This window comes from Hippichthys cyanospilos, chromosome 3, assembly GCF_059441005.1.
Source record: "Hippichthys cyanospilos isolate Australia breed blue-spotted pipefish chromosome 3, RoL_Hcya_1.0, whole genome shotgun sequence".
Lineage (NCBI taxonomy): Eukaryota > Metazoa > Chordata > Actinopteri > Syngnathiformes > Syngnathidae > Hippichthys > Hippichthys cyanospilos.
In genome coordinates, this window is record NC_142371.1 from 10,262,307 (window position 1) to 10,280,375 (window position 18,069).

At 37.7% G+C, this 18,069-nt stretch overlaps 1 protein-coding gene across 22 annotated transcripts in view; it reads right to left on the minus strand.

Moving 5' to 3' along the window:
* The window catches only part of rims2a (regulating synaptic membrane exocytosis 2a), a 153,234-nt gene that overhangs the window by 127,584 nt on the left and 7,581 nt on the right, over positions 1-18,069 (minus strand). For 17 of the 22 annotated variants that reach the window (XM_088409547.1, XM_088409529.1, XM_088409524.1 and 14 more), the window contains exons 3-4: positions 1,097-1,129; positions 295-387 (exon numbers count right to left, since the gene is read on the minus strand). The exons of the other annotated variants lie outside the window; for them this stretch is intronic. In XM_088409547.1, the coding sequence (XP_088265673.1) occupies positions 295-387; positions 1,097-1,129 (126 nt within the window). The remainder of the gene's footprint in view (positions 1-294; positions 388-1,096; positions 1,130-18,069) is intronic. 22 annotated transcript variants of the gene reach the window in all.

Sequence of the window (18,069 nt, forward strand, 5' to 3'; positions counted from 1 at the left end):
CATTTTGTCTGATATGTTACAGACCAATCCAGTAACTGAATCATAGTTTACTTATGTCAGCACTGTCAGTTCGAAATAATGTTCTGTTGTTGTTGTTTTTTTTTAATCTGATTAATGAAGAATTAATAAAACAATTGGCGGATTAATCAAAGATTACAATTGTTAATTGCAGCCCGACAGGTTTGTAATGAACCCACTGTGTAATGTGTTTAAATTATTAGAACTGTGCTGTACCATGTGGTTGTTTTGCCTGCTGGGAGGGAGTAGATCACAATGTGTCTGAACATTACTTACGGGTCTGGCTCGGGCTCCTTGTCATTTTGGGACTTTTGCTGTGGCTGAAGAACATTATTTACCAGCTCAGTGATCCCACTAAAGGGAAACCACCTGTTCAAATAAGGAAATAAGTATGACAGGTACAGTGCAGCTCGTCATCTTTTGAGAAAACAATCTTTCCTGTGAGGTACTTTCAAGACGCAGGTTGTAATTTCTAGGGAGTGAACAATATTTGGGGACATTCACTACGGAGAAAGAAGAGGTCAAGACACGGAAGATAAGCATCTAGGGCCTTAACACCAGCCAAAGTTGAATAGAAATCCAGAAAGAGAGGGGAATGTTGACACAAGAAAGTGCTACGGCAAAAAGAAATGGGAGAAGCTTCAAATACTCAGCTGAGGAAAGGAGACACTATAGGGGTCAAGTTGGTCCAACAAGTACAGTAGATTTGGTTAAAGTGCATCCACAGAACAGAAAGGTAGCATCTGGGTAGATTGTATTTCAAAGCTACACAAGCCACTCCAGGTGCAGACAACACATAATGTGAGAAAAACAGCCACAGACGCGGGGAAGGTTGTACAACTTGGATTTTATCAAGAATGTTGTAAAGAAAAAGGCATTGTCACTAATGTTATGGAATGTACTGTATCTGGTTGGCACACAGAGTGAAGTTCCTTAATATAGCAGCTGCATTCCATGAATTTAGTGACATCTCTACCTCTCCCAGACACAGGGGTCAGAGCCACATGAAGCACATAACACCAACTGGCAAGAAGAGGTGTCAAAGCCCAAAGCACCCTGGGTATTGCAATTTACTTACTGTGCCGACTGGGGCTTTGGTTCTTCTTTGATCCTAAAACATAAATGAAAAAAGGTGCACAACTTAGTGCATAAAGAACAAAAAAATGATGAGAGAAAACACATGCAACCAAACACTAAAAACGTCAAACAGTTTAAGAATGTGTATACACAGTAACATATAAATAACATATAAATAATGATGACCATATGATGATAATGGTAATGTAGAACATATGATGACAATGAGACGAAAACAATATGGTGATGATGATGAAGATGGTAATTACAAGAATGGAGTGATTTTGAAACAAAAATCATGCTCAAAAAAAAGTTCATGCCTTGACAAACTTGCCTTGATGTGAGCCACCCCTTTAAATATCAATGTATGTATCCATCCCTCACTCGCGCAACAAACGTAGGCGGATCACTGATTCAGGGCTTTGTACAACCGTCAACATGCGTGATGCAAGCATAGCAGGATTACTGTTTTGGCCCTGAGTTAGCAAAAGATGGCATAAGCTCATTAATAAGGTTAAACGGAACGTCTTAGGTTATGGTGACTTAACGAGAACAAAAATTTCCCAAAATGTGAAGAAATAGGTTGAACTTGTCAAATGTGAGTGAGCCTACTGATTTAACTTTTGTATAACTGTTTAAACTTTACCAAGAGTCAAATAAAATCTGCATATACCGTCCAGATGTTAAGCATACGAAGCAATATTCTTGAAGTTTTATCAGAAATCATCTCAGAGGAAATATAAGTATTACAAGCCACATTCATATCACAAGTCAGCTCACAGCATCTAATTGCTTTTCAATTGTCAACGTGACAACACACAAAATAAGATCAAAGTCCTGTTTCCGTTTACCCATCAGTCTTGCTGCTCTGTTTCCGGGTGAGCCAGTCCATATTTATCCTCAGCTGTGTTCTCCCAGTGACCTAAAACATTGTTCTTTATTGATCCCATCAGTCTCGTCTCTGTGGCCGCATTACAAGTCTCATATTTATCTGCTTGAGCCAGCATGTCCTCAGGACAGAAAGTATGATGTGCTCCAACGCACGAGTCTCTGTGGACCCAGATCCCACGTGTGTCGTGTGCTCTTGTACTTGACATCATGCGCGTACAGGATAGTGAGGGAGCAGCAGTGTATCACTTGCCATGGGGCAGTGAAATGACTGAGTGTAAAATGTCACAACTGATGTGGTTGGTATTCTGGATATTGAGCAGGACAATAGAAAATACCATTTTAGTTTTTGTTTTTTGTCCCCACACACAACTTGGGGACAATTCTGACTATATTTGATGCTATACTGCTCTCTAGTGGACATTTGGCCTGCAAAACTAACAATTCAAGTGTAAAAGGGATTAAACAGAAAAGATGTGTGTATTCGTAAAATGGTGCAATCTATCTGTTAATCTATTCCAATAGATTTTATCTTTGCAAACCAATGTGGCACTTAATCACCTCTCAGGGCCGTACAGAGATACGGAGAATAGTCAGAGAAATAGTCAGATTGATGCAGCTGGGAAAATGATTAGCTGAATGAATTAAGATGCTAGATTTATTTATTGATTTGACATTCTGAATGTTTATTTGATTGTTAAATGCAAAACTATAATGCAGCACATTATTGTTATTATTATTATTATTATTATTATTATTATTATTATTCTTAGAGTAAAGTTAACAGTTGTTTACCACTAAAATGAGCATCAAGGCAGAGCCACCCATTGCAGGTAAAATGCTAATTGAGCCATGGACGTGTTGCCTGAAAAACATTTATTTCAACTACAAAACATCTCCATCTTTAGCAATTATGGCTAAAATCATGTTTATGAGATTAAGGATAGCCTCACACATCCTTATGCAAAATGTGGGTTTTCTATTTATTTGTACCATTTTCGAGAGACAAAAAGTATTTACGCACACTTCCCTCTTTAATCTCTCTGTCTCTCACCTATAAACCAGCTGCTTAACAGAAACATTGATGTGACAGCTCTTAGAGCAGCGAATCATCACTTTTGCCCACTGCTGAGACAAGGTCGGCAGCATGTCACATGCACCTCAGCAGATCCAACAACTACTGATTGGCAGTGCAAAGAAGAATCTTGCTGGGCTGAGACCTGGCACGTAGGCTACTTTACCCATTAGAGGTTATTAACAACGACAAAAAAGACAACTACATCAGCACTGGAATGAAGTGGAAAATCAGCAGCAATTATAAAATTGCTTTCTTATATTAGAGGTGTGCTGTAGAATAAAGAGCAAGTTCAAATGAGCATTACCATCACTTTGTTTTGCATTATACAAACCCGTCTATTCATTGTAGATAATGACACGAGCCGAGTCTTCCAAAAGTAAATAAATAAATAAATAAATCACCAAAGCCTGATCTTCTAATGAATTCAAGCTAACAGAAATGCTAATGCTAATAGAAATGATAAATGGAGATTAGCTGTGAATACAGTTTACAAAAGCCTCTAAAATCCCTTTCGTTTATTGCATTAATGAAATATTTTTTTTTAACAAATAGTGAGATGCAATTACATCTTAGAAATCTACAGCACTCTGTGATAAAAGATCTTATGCCTAAGGCGGTGAACCCTGAGGGCCCTCTGCGTCCACCGCAGATTGAGTGATAATTGGATCATAAGGGACTAATCTGGCTCAGTGGGTAAATACCAACTACAGTACATACATCATTAACACAGACCTAGCCAGTCACTTCTGGCAGGAGATGAAGTTAATGATATACTGAAATCATGCAGAAGCAAATGACCAATGGGGAAAATTGTCACTAAAGTTAATAGAATATGGATGTAAACCCGACATGGATGAGATCAATACACGGCGCACGCTGATATACAGTAGTTGATTCAGTGGAAAAATTGTGCAGTAATGCACAAGAGTGTAAACAAAATTTGTGCAGTAATGCATAAGAGTGTAAACAAAATTTCTGGTAAAATAGAATTAAAACGTCAATTCCAAAGTAAATGTAGATTAGTCTCAAAAGACAAACACTCTACTTGTCATACGATTTAAAATTGAGAAAAATACTCCTCGAAAGACACACAAAAAATTGGAAGTTTAACCACGAGTGGAAATATTGCAGTTCAAGATAAAATTGCTGTGAGCACTAGCCAGCAACAGTTATGAAGTTTATTGCAAATTTATCATTGACCTTGCAACAAGTAAACTTTGACATAAAAGGTACTTTCAATGTCAAATTCCCTCTCATGGTGGGGCATGGTGAGTGGAGGTGAGGAAGGAGGGGGACCCAAAAATGCGGGAAAGGGGAACAGCAGGGGAACTGCAACCAGATGACTGGGTAAAATGAGGGAGGAGGAGGACTAAGAAGTGAATTCAACAGCGGCAATGGACGATGAAGAAAAGATAATGACCCGACAAATAACTGACACCCAACTGAGGCTTAAATACACGTAGACTAATTAGGGAAACAGCTAGATGGAAACGACATGCAGGGGAAACCGATTGGATGACACGCGGACAACAGGTGGAACAAATTATACTAACAAGACTGACTTGAGGAAAACATAACATGAACCCAAAGAGAAAACTCCACAAAACAGAACTCCGAAAGCTCAAAAAAAAAAAAAAACCCCACAGAGACATGACACCCTCAGTATAATAAACAATTGAAAAGTCTTACCAGAATAACACATTTTCAAAAAGAGGTTCTAGTTGGTGCCCAGCCTAACTCTAGCACAAGGAGCGGTCTAACTGTGGGTGGTGGCTGGTTATACTGTTTTTTTTTTTCTCAGAGGGGCACAGCTTGAAACAGTTCAAAATGACGATTTTGGGGCATTGCAGGCTTTAACACGAGCGACTTGACTGACCGCAAATACAAGCGGCTCCTCTCATATTTTTTAAAAATGTCTTATGTGTGGCGCAGTCATGGCAAAGTAAGAAACATGGAGTCCATGCAAAGGGGCTATGAAACAGCAACACAATAAAGGAAGTCACAAGTTGGACAAGGACATTACAGATTTTGAGACCGCCTTACCCTTCTACGTTCATGTTTATGTGTGGACCCCTATAGATGTAGCAATGCCGGGGGGTGATTTTCACACTCATCAATATTGTGTTACACCTGCACCAAATGTTTTAATGTGGTTCCAGCAGCCGTAATATTCAGTTGACTTTCAACCGCCCAACTGCCATTTGCCCCCCGTGTATTCGGAAAGGAAACACCCTTGGTACGCCAGAATCCGACTGACACAGAGTGGTCTGCCAAATTCCCAAATGAGAAAAAACACTGATAAGAAAATCAAGAAACTCCTGCTTTTGTGCTCAAGCACAGCGGTGCCATCTACAAATATTGAGCTCAATGTGTAATGTTTCCCGTCTTCCACATACTGTACAGGAAATCAACATCATTATATAAAAGAAGCGCAATAAGCAGTACAGCATCTTATTAAAAGCAACATAATTCTTACTTGCCCGTTCTAATTCATGTACAGATATCAGGCAAAAGCACTCATTTCCTAGTTATACAGGCAGTACTTTTGACTTCCTTTGGCAAAGGGGGCTGGAAAATGTAGGCTGTTGTCAGGGGGGCTGGGGTGCATGTTGTGGTTATTGGCTTTAAGAAAACAGATAGAATTGAATCCATAAGGGCACACTCATCTAACAGGTAATTTAACAGTGCACGAGTCAAACCTCCTGCAGGGACAACCATTCAGAATGTGGAACAGAAGCTGGCGACTGCAGGTTTTCTGCACACCAGGGAAGTGGTTAATCTGTTGCCATATATAACTAAAATCCATCTGTTTCCTCCGATTACTTGCCAGGATTCAAAAAAGCGCCTTCATATTCTCAATTATAGAGTCAAGCTGATCACTCAGCACAAGTTCATTTCCAAATCAAGACTTTGGAAACGCTGGCCAATATACAGGTTCAAAATTAACTGGATTTCAATAAATTGATAAAAAAAAATTCCATTATAGCTTCATGTATCAGCAAGAGATTTAATATACTTGGTGAATAAAAATATATATACGTATATACTTTGGCCTAGGTCAATTAGAATACACTACGGAAACAAATGCAGCAAATGTGTGAGTCGACGGTTGACTTTTCTGTGGTATCACACAAAGAAGTGTGTATATTTTGTCCATCTCATATTGCATGTAAGGTGGGGAAACATTGAAAAATTTAGTAGTAACATTTGTCCAGATGCAATGATACATTAAAAAAAAAAGAAGCAAATCTTAATTGGTTAATTACAGTACTATAAAGTTGAGCTTGTATCCAGTTCAGCATCTTCATTCTCACCTTGCCATGACTTTTGAACAAACTTTTGTTGTCCAGCATGACTCTGCCTGGAAGGTGCGGAAGAGTTTGCTTTGGAAGAACTTAAATGACCTGATCTTAACCCCAGAAATTACTTTTGGTATGAACTATAATGGAAAAGGCTCTCTCATCCAAAATCAATGACTTCTGACCTCATAAATATTGTTCCCTACAGACACATGCCAAAATCTTGTAATATTTCTTAGAAGAATAAAAGCTGCTCTATTCAAAAATGGGAGCTTCTCATTAATGGGAATGAACGTAATATTTCCTTCCATTTCCATTTCCCATGGGCTATTTTGGTCTTTGCCTTGGCCTACAATATGGCCGATATCAGCTGTATACGATATACAATAGTGCCATATCCTTCATATTGTAGCCTATTTTTTCTGTATTGTGTATTGTCATATTTATGCGTTCACTTGTTTGTTTTGATAATGGTTGTCTTCTTCTGCATGAGAATGCCTGGCAGCCTTATCTATCTTTATTGTGTCATAGATAATCTACATTTATTTAGTTCGTAACCAGCATTTTATTTAGCAAATGACCATATCCAACTGGCTGAATAATACTTCTGGGGTAGTCTAGAAAGCACAGCCTTAAACCTAACACCCCTACACAGCACGGGGGTCATAACCCTTAACATTGGCTAGATATCAAACTGCAATATTCAGATATAGGCTTGTGACACTAGTACCATGCCCGCCTACTTCAACCCTCTACAATTCCAGCATCAAATGACTTTACAAGCCCCAGTTTGGTCCAGCCTTGCTCTCAACCAATTATTTCCAGCCTCATAGTCAGCCAACGTTTTTGCTGGCTGGTTTTATCAGGTGAACTCTGATTTAATTCCCCTCCAAGAGAAATGGAGCAATGAATAAATAAAAAAATAAACATCGACACATATTCAAACCCCCCAAAAACATCTCCATGAGGCAGTTGTTCTTGGCTGGGTGCAGCAGGTGGACTGTACTCACTCGGGGCCATAATAATAGCACAGACATGTCTAACAATAGAATTGTAATAGATACCATGCCCAGCCTTCTCTATTCCTTTCTGTGCTATTTTATTATTACTGCACATCAAGGGTGAATTTAGGATATGATCTGGAGGAGTGCTCAGCCCAGAATCAAAATTTCAGACAGATCTCTACAGTATTTGCAAAAAGACACACCTTCATAGTATTACTAAGACATTGTTATGGTGTTGGAATATAACAATAAAAAAATTAGAAGAGCAGACTGTTTACAATGCATTTGCTTATGGATGAATATTTTAGTTACTAAAACATGAGGCAAAGCCTCTTCATATTTTCAATAATACACGTTGTTACCCAAAACGGACTCTCTTGACAATATTAAGGGGGCCCTATCATGGAAATTCAACTTTTTAGAGCTTCAAACATTATTACTCTCATCCTAAACACCTGCAAAGTGTAATTCTCCTTCATTGATGTCTAAGAATTCCTTGCTTATTCTGCACTCTCAGCAATGGCCCCACCCAAGCAGCTAATAAGGGATTTTTGTTCTCGCATCACTGTGTAATGTCACAGTGGGGAGGAAGGCCCTCATATCCCTGCTACACCACCCCCCCCCAAAATGCTGTGGGAGGCTAAATACACTCCCACATTATCCAAGCAACCGTGCCTGTTTTTAGTACATTCGGTTTTACACCGGAGTTGGCGAGGAGAGAGTTTGTACAAAGTCGGCCAAGTAAACAATATTGCTTGATTCATTAAATTTCAAACTTCAAACGTTAGTATTATTATTATTATTATTATTATTTTGGCCAAGTAAACAATATTGCTTGATTCATTAAATGTCAAACTTCAAACGTTAGTATTATTATTATTTTTTATTTTTTTATCTTTTATTTTATTTTTTTTACAATAACATAAAAATGGTGAAAATATGTGTTTGGGCAGCCAGTAGGTGAGAGGTGCACTTTCAGTAAACTAGTCATTTCATTTTCTGGTTGGAAATGTTGCTCCAAAAAAACAAACAAACAAAAAAAACTCATCAAAAATTGAACAACCAATGAGCCAAATGTAAGATTTCATGTCATGATTTATAAGCCTATATGTTACAGTGGAACATTTGAAAAGCCATGATGTATGGCCTTTGAGGTAATTCCACAGAATTCACTAACGTTAACTTGTACAATTGAGCACCGTATCGGAGGCTAAACTAATAACCTTGACAAAACTAACATTGTCTCCTTGGATTACAAGAAAATACCAAAAAGTTAAGAGAAACCATCAACTTGTGTGTTGGAATAAGTAAGGGACAAGACTAGCAATTGCAATACATTCTGTGTATTTTTTGTAATATCCTGTCAAAATAAAAGTAATACTGCCAGTCACAACTGAAAAGCTTAATTATACAAAGCACAGATGTCAAACTCCAGTCCTCGAGGGCCAGTACCCCCATGTTTTCAAACCTTCCCTCTTGAACATAAGGGATTCAAATGATAAGGATTATTTTCAAGCTCCCGTAGAGCTTGCGAATAAGCTAAACATTTGAATCAAGTGTGTTGGAGACGAAACATGTGGGATACCGGCCCTCGAGGACTAGTTCGACACCTATGATGTAAAGTGCGCACAGCAGACATGGAGAAATCACTCTGATAGTGACTTTAAACTCCTGATGTACAGGACATGCATTGTTACATATTTAAGAAGAAAAATCTGTTTAGAAATGATTTTAGCATATTGTTCATAGACGAGAGGAGGAGTCACAAGAGAAAACAACTTCAACTTGATAGCTCTGAACATCTATCTGGGGACAGGACTTTACTGCGGCAAAGTCCCAAAACAAAGGATTCCCTTAAATTAGCTGTCATACACCGCAGATGGAAAGCCGTTACAACAAACCAGACCATGCAGCGCAGTTTTCATGCTTTGGAAATTATTCAACAATAATTAGCATGCCTGGAAATTCTTCATAGATTGCATCATTCAGAGGATTTCTGTGGTTCTGCACCACTACAAACATAGCCTCATTTCATTTCTAAACAACCGGGCGTCCTGACATGTTCCTCAGTGGGACAAATAATAGTAAGGGATTAGCAGGGGACCCTCTATCTGACTTTCAGATCAAAGGGCATGACCCTGAGATCACAGCATCAGCTCTCTTTGTCCCTCCAGTCAAATGATGGGAAAGAAAAAAAAGGCCTATTCTGTTATTTTCATAGAGGATGATTAATACAAAATCACACATTTTAAGTAGACATACATACATGCACTATCTGGATCAAATGATGCATTTCATGCATCAACAAAAATACCTCCACCCCGAGGCAGGGTGAGAACTAGTCCAGAGTCCACAATGTGCAGTAATGTCTTCGTGTAGGTTCTGTGCTTGGTGTCTTTGTATGAAGTGTTCGTACACTGGCCATATACAGCATAAGGCCCACAGCGAAATCCGTAACTTTTCTTTAGCCTCCCCCTATGGCATGAGATGCACTAAAATATCCGTAAATAAAATGATGCTTTTTTTTGCTGAAAGAATACAAAATATTGCAAGTTTTCTTTTATTATTTTCTGACTTGATTAGGATATTTATATTTGTGAGCACATCAATTTGTGTGGCAGTCGGTCGCATTTATGTCCTTCATGAGATGTAATGTTTTTGAACTACCAAATGACTAGATGATGCTCCTTTATAACATGAATGGAAAAAAAATATAGCAACGTTCCTTTTATTGTTTTCACATGATGATTATTACACGCCTACACATAAATTGCACAGTGCTCACATACGTTTTGGTGACAATTGGTGACGGTTTCTGGACATAGTGTTCACATAGAGTCCTCATTGGAGCCTGGCAGGTTGCCGTTATTGTTAGCCATTGCACTGTAATTTTTTTTTTTTTTCTTCTTCTTCTTTTTTAATTAAATAAAGAAAATGAAATCGGATTTTGAGGAACACTATATAATTTATGGTAATACTTGATGAAGCCATATGGCATTTTCTAAGCTCAATATTAAAGAAAATATATCCAGAATTATCACTCTAATGTACAGCACAGGGATGTATAATGTCCAATAAGGCAGTGCACGTACTAGGTATGTCATTATTTTGATACAATCAGCCTTTTCGTCTTGAAAGGTTCTCCAAGGAATCAGAAGCTGTTGTACTTTTACTTAACATACACTCTGTTGTCCTTGTTAATACGGTTAAATAACACTTTTATGCAGTTTAGCATGCGCCTACAAAGTCCGACTACATATGGGCCTAGTTTGAAGTCCTGTGAAATAGAATGTAGATGATTTGTATAAAGCAGTGGCGGTCCGTGGATTTCACACTGGGTCTTTCAATGACTGGACCTCTCATGCGCACACGTACGCATTACTGGGCAGGCTGTTTTTCAGAACATTTAAACATCAATAAACCCGCATCAGCTATTAAAATTTATCATTATACATGCCAAAACTTACATTAAGACTAACTTATGAAAAGAACAGAATATAGAGAATAAGTTTATATATATATATATATATATATATATATATATATATATATATATATATATATATATATATATATATATATATATATATATATATATATATAGATAGATAGATAGATATAGATATATATATATTTAGTAAAAATGAATTTAAATTAAAACTGACTTTTATTTAGAGTTATGATGATGTCAGGTTATATTAGGCCAGCAGAGAAGGCATCGCTGGCCCTGAAAGGTATAAAGTAAAGAGAGTATGTTGCCCTTCAACAATTGGGCGTCCTATATTGTTTGGAGTTCAAAATAAAACCTGAATTTGTCACTAAATAATAATACCAATTCATAAAAAAATATATTGATTTTAATAACGTTATGATATATACATTGAAAAAAGTAAAAATTATAATTTCATTGACTACAACGAATTAAACATTTTGGAAAGCGGAAAATGTTAATTTACTTATCAGATGAGATGAGCAGGTGGACTCTGTGTTTGAGTCACCAGTTTGCACCTGCTTCATACAGCCTGAATGAGCAAAACACACACAAACATAGCAAGTGAAGAGAAGATTAGAGAGCACTGTGTAAACTATAACTAGTAAATAAACCAGCTCCCTGACACATGGCCAGACATTTTATTGTGTGCATACTTATCTATGAAAAACCATATGCCAAAATACTGTAGACAGTCATATGAATGAATGAATGAATGAATGAATGAATGAATGAATGAATGTGAAAAAAAACACTGAATAGCATTTTTTTTATATCAAACTGAATATATGATATAATGCATAAATTAGATCTCACATGCAGTCTATGGGTGCTAGTTGGGTGCCTTCCTTGCCTTTGGCTTGAGGGGAGTATGCTTGTGGGGTCTTGTTCTGTCAGGCCTTGAGCCCCGTTCCTTCTCTTCCCTGTAGCCTTTATGCTGTGTTACAGTATGGGGGGGGGGGGGGGTTGCATGCCAGTAGCCTTGGAGCTTCTTTAGGGGCTAAGACTGGGAAGAGCACTCACCATCCTATGTGGTCGTCTGGCTGGACAGGCCTAGAATTAACCACTGACTGTAAATATTCTTCACAAGGCACTTTTACTCCCGGGGCCCCTTAATGGCGCTGGTAGAATTGTATTGTTACGCAATCTGCTCATAATGCATAAAGTCCTACTGGATATCAATATCATCAAGTCTTGTTAAGTAGATGTTAACAAACCGTTTATTGTGCCAAAGACATTGATTCAATGGCCTTATCAGTCACTTTTACCGATGATAAAATTGACAGAACATTTAGGGAGACACAACATTTAGCAATGGATATTTCTGAATTTGTCTTGCACAGAAGTCACCACCTTCAAGGACCCCGCATATATTCAATATGCAATGCAAATAACTCTGACACTTACAGACCTGAAAACAAATAAAAAGTACATCTCAAAATAAACTAGAATAGATCTAGCAGTACTGAGGATTTCATGCGTTTCAAAAATGAAATAGATGGGCCATAAGCTCCGTTATTTTACGAGGACCTCAATTTAGATAACATCTATCCATTCATTGATTTTCTAGAGCTGTTTATCCTCACAAGGGTCGCAGGCTTGCTGGTGCATAACCCAGCTGGCTTCAGGCAGTAGGCGGGGGATACCCTGAACTGGTTGCCGGCCAATTGCAGGGCACACAGAGACGAACATTCAGACGAACCACTCACGCACTCAATCACACCCAGGAGGGCAGCTAGATTTGAACTTGAATCCCTGAACTGAGGCGGATGTGCTAACCACTGTACAAGCAAACGACATGGACAAAAATCGAGTAAACATATATATATATATATATATATATATATATATATATATATATATATATATATATATATATATATATATATATATATATATATATATATATATATAAATAGAGGGAGAGAGTAAGAGAGAGAATGAAAGAATAAATAAATAAATATAATGGAATAAATCTGAGGTATTTACACTTTAATCCTTGGAGTTTCAGCCCATTCCTGCCCATTCTTCAATAATTAGACAACATGTACTATACACGTTGCACTCTAGTTTTATGTCCAGTACAAGTCTAGAGTAAAGTGCGGAATCTATTCAAAGGTGGAATAGACTTTGTGTTTTACGTTGTTCTGGTCAGGTGCATGGTGAACATCGGGAAGTTTCCTGAATGGCCGGTCTATTTCGAGTTGAGCTGAATGATTAATTGCATTTGCAATATAATCTTGATTTGAAAAAGTGTGCTTTTCTAATCATAAAGGCTACAGTTTAAAAGGTCATTACTTTATTGAGTGTATGGTTAAAAAAAAAAAAGAAAAAAACGTCCTGCTGTCTGATGGCTGTCGGATGCATGCCGTGATTGTAGAGTTGACTTCAATATACATGTCTTCAAAGTTTGAAGTTTGAGCATGCAAAGTCGATAAGGTGTGGCTACTTGAGTCAGGAAAAATTCAAACGCTTCTGCACAAAGTTTAATATTCCAAATATTAAGAGGATGATTTCAGCAGTAGATCAAACTGAAAGACAGACATAAAGATTTATGATGAGTCACAACTGAGTGTTAATGCCTACTGTTAACTATTTGTTCCTGAAATAAAAAGAATATTCATCACAGTGGGCATTATTTTACTTTTGCTATCTATTACTGATGAAGAAGTGCAACAAAGTAATACATATATAGAAAGTGGTAAAGCTACTGGTTTGTTAAGATTTTAGTTTACACTACATGTGTGGCAGATTTACTGTATATTGTTATGGTGACTGCTTAGTAAACAGCACAACAAAGTATTTTGTAAATTTAAACATAAAATTGTAGTATATACACTGTCTTCCGTATTAACTTGTGCTTAATTTGATTTATCTTAGTATCTTATACTATATATATAAGAGCTGATATTATTTGTTGTTATAAAGATGAATAGTTGAGAAATACATTTAAAACTGAAATGAATTAATTTCAAATTAATTAAATCGCAGTCCCAATTTTGCAGACAAAAACTGCAATTGGATTATTTACCATAATCATTCAGCCATAATATCTGGCACGGTCAGCCCCACCAAACAAATACCTTTTTAAAGGGTGTCATGTAAACGGTGTGCCAGAATGCATAGTATGTCTCAGAAGGATAAACAAAATGAACACCTCTGCACGAAAATGAACATTTACCAGTTTTGTGCTTGTGCGTGGCTGCGCTGTTGACAAAAAAAGAAAATTGCGATGTCAAAGCCAGAAAGGAAAAAGAGCTGAAGTGAATGTTGGAAGCACAGATTATCTGATTCAGTTGCATCCCCAGGGTTGGCTTCTTATAAATTGCATATGCTTATAAATTCTAACGGAATTCATTCAGTCATTCATTCATTCATTGTATAGACCATAATCCTGTCCTATTTCTCATCAAAATAGTTGCATTCAATAAGTACCATACCATAATATTAACACGGCAACATGATCCAGTTTTAAAAACTGTCTCTATACCTTAATATTATTTTCAACAAAAGCATTAAAGATATAACCTATACACTGAAAAAAAGACAATTTAATATTCAGTTGCACATGTTTCGGATGACCAGATTTTTTTTTAATAAAAACCGAAACACCAGAAGGAACTATGCTAACTATACTAACTATACTAAACTATACAACGCTACTTACTTACTAAACTATACTAAACTTCATTGCTTGTCTGTCTGGTGATAGTGCAACAGTGCTAGCCAAATTATTGAACTCACTCACCATGAGTTAACCTTTTTTGCTCAGTCGTGTCGTGACAGTGTAGCAAAATTTGTATACCCTGCAACTTGAGTTGACATGTGGCTCTTTTTATTTTGATCTGTCATGTAAATAACCGAATATATAAAATATGATCATGTTTCCAAGGAGCCTCTGCAATGTGCTCATGGTCTAATCAATGCCATTTGTTGCATGAAATGTTACAGATGTTTAAGACGTCCAACTGTGTCAATCAATTGACACAACATACTTAGCGGGATCACATTTGAAATGTGCCACCAGAAAGGCTGGGGACGCCGGGTTGCAGCCTCCGTAAAAGCGGGAGAAAAAGAAAATTGGTGAAATCCATCGGGACTCAGGACATAAGGCTGAAAACCGGGACGGTCCTGATTAAAACCTTTAGTTAGTTCAAAACCTTTTTAATCATGTGCAACCAATGTCATGTATGTTGAAATCCAAAGAAAATATTTTTATTTTATTTTTTTTTTTACAACGTAAAAAGCCCTAATGTCTTGAATCTTTTGTACTCTAACTGGCAACATCTCACAATGTATTCTACTTAGAACCAACTCCTGAAGAATTATGTATAATTTTTTTGATCCTTAAAATCCTAAAACCAACTCAGAGAGGATTATCACATAAAATAAAATACAGTGGACCCCCGTGTTACAGCGTCCCTGTCTTACAGTAGAACTCTTTAAATCCCGACTAAAAACACATTTATATTCAAAAGCATTTAGTTAATTGGGCCTGTCTGCAGCTTTCTTCTTTTTTCTTTTTTCCTGCCCCCCTCTTCCGGCTGGGAGAGGGGGCTAGCTAGATGGTGAGGGTTGACTTGACCGCCTCCATTTGGTCCTGCGCTGATCGACCATCGCGGGTTAGGAGGTCGGCCGTCTGCGGTCCACTTGGTTGGAATGTGGGATGGTTCCTGCCCAATGGCTTTGCCTGCTGTCAAGACATCACTGCACTATATAGCACAATATGTTTTCTGTAATGTATATTGTTTATGTTTATGTCTGTATTTGGTACATGCAGCATCCACTTCAACCTGTGGGCCTGGAAGGGGGCTCCTTCCACCTGTGGTCCCTTCTGGAGGTTTCTGATTTTCCCCTAATTGGGGTTTTTGAGTTTTTCCTTCCCCTTCTGGGAGCTTTGACAGGGGATACTGTTGTGTACCTTACACTGAAAAGATGTCTCTGTACGAGTTCTTTTTTCCAAAGAGGTCTCCACATGACCTCTTTTCATCTGTGAAGCCCTTTGAGACTTCGGTGATTTAGGGCTATACAAATAAAATTTGATTGATTGATTGATTAGAATTTTTTCATGTTGCGATGTGGAATACTGAGTTTTTTCATCTGCCCTTTACGGTATTTTCCTGGCTTTTCAACAAGTGTCATGACCCTAGGGAGTTGGCTCTATTTGTGTTGTTTTGTTTCCATCTGCAGGCGTTTTTAGGTAATTGCACGTATTTTCTGTCACCGTCACATGACGGAGATGTTGGTCTGCTATTTGTCGATTGTAAGTGGTTACAAAACCGTATTTATAGTGCATTTTACTGCTTAATTAAAACTTGAAAGGGTTAGTCATGGGTCCCAAGATTGCTAGTGATGTTAAAGAGAGAAGTAAGAAGATGATTTATATGGAAACAAAGCTGGAGATAATCACGAAATATGAAGCTAGCCTAGCCTAGGCTAACCTTACTAGGGAATGTGAGCATAACAAGGGGCACTCAAAGGGAAATAAATCATTTCTATATTTTTTATGTATGATGTTTTCTGATTGTATACATGTATATTATATATACGTGGCACTTACTATACTATTTTGGTACCAATTTTTAATATGTATGTACACTTTTGATGTTTTTACCTGGGGTTCTAAACGCATTAGCTATTTGACATAGGTTTGGATTGTCCGCCATACGGTGAATTCGTTTTACGAGCCCAACCGCAGAACAGATTAATCTCGTAACAAGGGGGCCCACTGTACTGGTATTTGTTGTGTTGTAATTATACATTGGGAGTTTTTTGATTATTTTATCAAAAAAAAAAAAATCCATGGGAGTAGACACCTCATGACCATTTAGCTTCCTTCAGAGGTTCACAATAGGTCAATCTTCTTAAAGACAACTGAAGCAATTAGTATCTATGTCTATACCCTAGTCTTTATAGCTATAATTTAAAGAACTATGGCGTGGGTATTAAACTTGACACTTTAATGATTAAGTAAAATACGTGTTTAATTTTGAGATTAACTTTCATCTTACTTTCATTTTACAGAACGTCAGGGAAGACACAAAGTCAAATCCTGAAAACTGATCAGGTGCTTTCTGACCTGAACATGTAGATGCTTATCTCGGTGATGAGGTAAAAGCAAATTTTGTGCGCAATATATCACGCTCACATGCAATAAGTTACTTCTAGAAAAGAAGATGGTCACAACTCCTGAACCTGAGAACTCCTGAGTCCCTGACAAGTACGGTGATTAAAATAGTTTATGGGGAAGTTCGTGCAGGTCCACAAACTACAACCACAATAATAAACATTGATAGCTCACAAACAGTCTTGAGAAAACATACAGTAAGTCTTGTAGGTCTTGTCCAAGGAAAGTGGCACACTGCATTAAATATTCAACTTTCAACAGTAGTCAAAGTCAACTGTTGGTAGTTGCTGAAAGTGCTTCGTCAGTTGATTGAGGTTGATCTAGTCATTCATCCCTTTTTATACCACTTTATCTATTCAGTGTTGTGAAGAGATGGAGCCTATTCAAGCTGAGATCAGCCTCAAGAGAGACTCAATCTTGGACTGGTCACCAGTTAACCACAGTGAACAAATTGAGACAACAATTCTCACCCACATTCAAACCCACGGGTGAGTGTGAACTAAAGCCATTTCACACCGGTGACTTGAGGTTGTGTCAGAGGTTGTGTCAATCAATTAACAAACAGTGCAAAGGAAAGCCGTATACATTTTCACAGCATCACACACTACCACATAAACAGTCATACAACCTATCTTTCCTGTATCACATGTACTAATTGTCAGTGCAAAACATTTTCTGACTGTCATGTTTTGCCAAGGGCATTTCAAGCACCAGGGCCAGGAAAATCCCCTCAAACTTTGTTAGAAGGGATAAGAGCCTAGTAGTGAATAAATTCTATGCTGACGAGTGCAGATGTTATTTAGAACAAAGCTTGCGAGACAATGAAGTCTGATGTGCCAAGCATGCTATGGGAGATGGCTGATGCTTGTCAGTGGGGACTGAGGCTGTCATATCAGCAACAGGACCTGATAGCATCTCAGACGTCAATGTCTCTCTTCTTGTTTTCTACTCTCATTTCCTCTACCTGCTCCTGTACTAATACCAACAAACTTTCCACTTGCCTTTCCCTTTTCTGTCCTTTCCTTTTCCTGACATCATTTACTCCCACAAGGACAATTTAACAGACTCTTAATCAGAGCAAACCATAA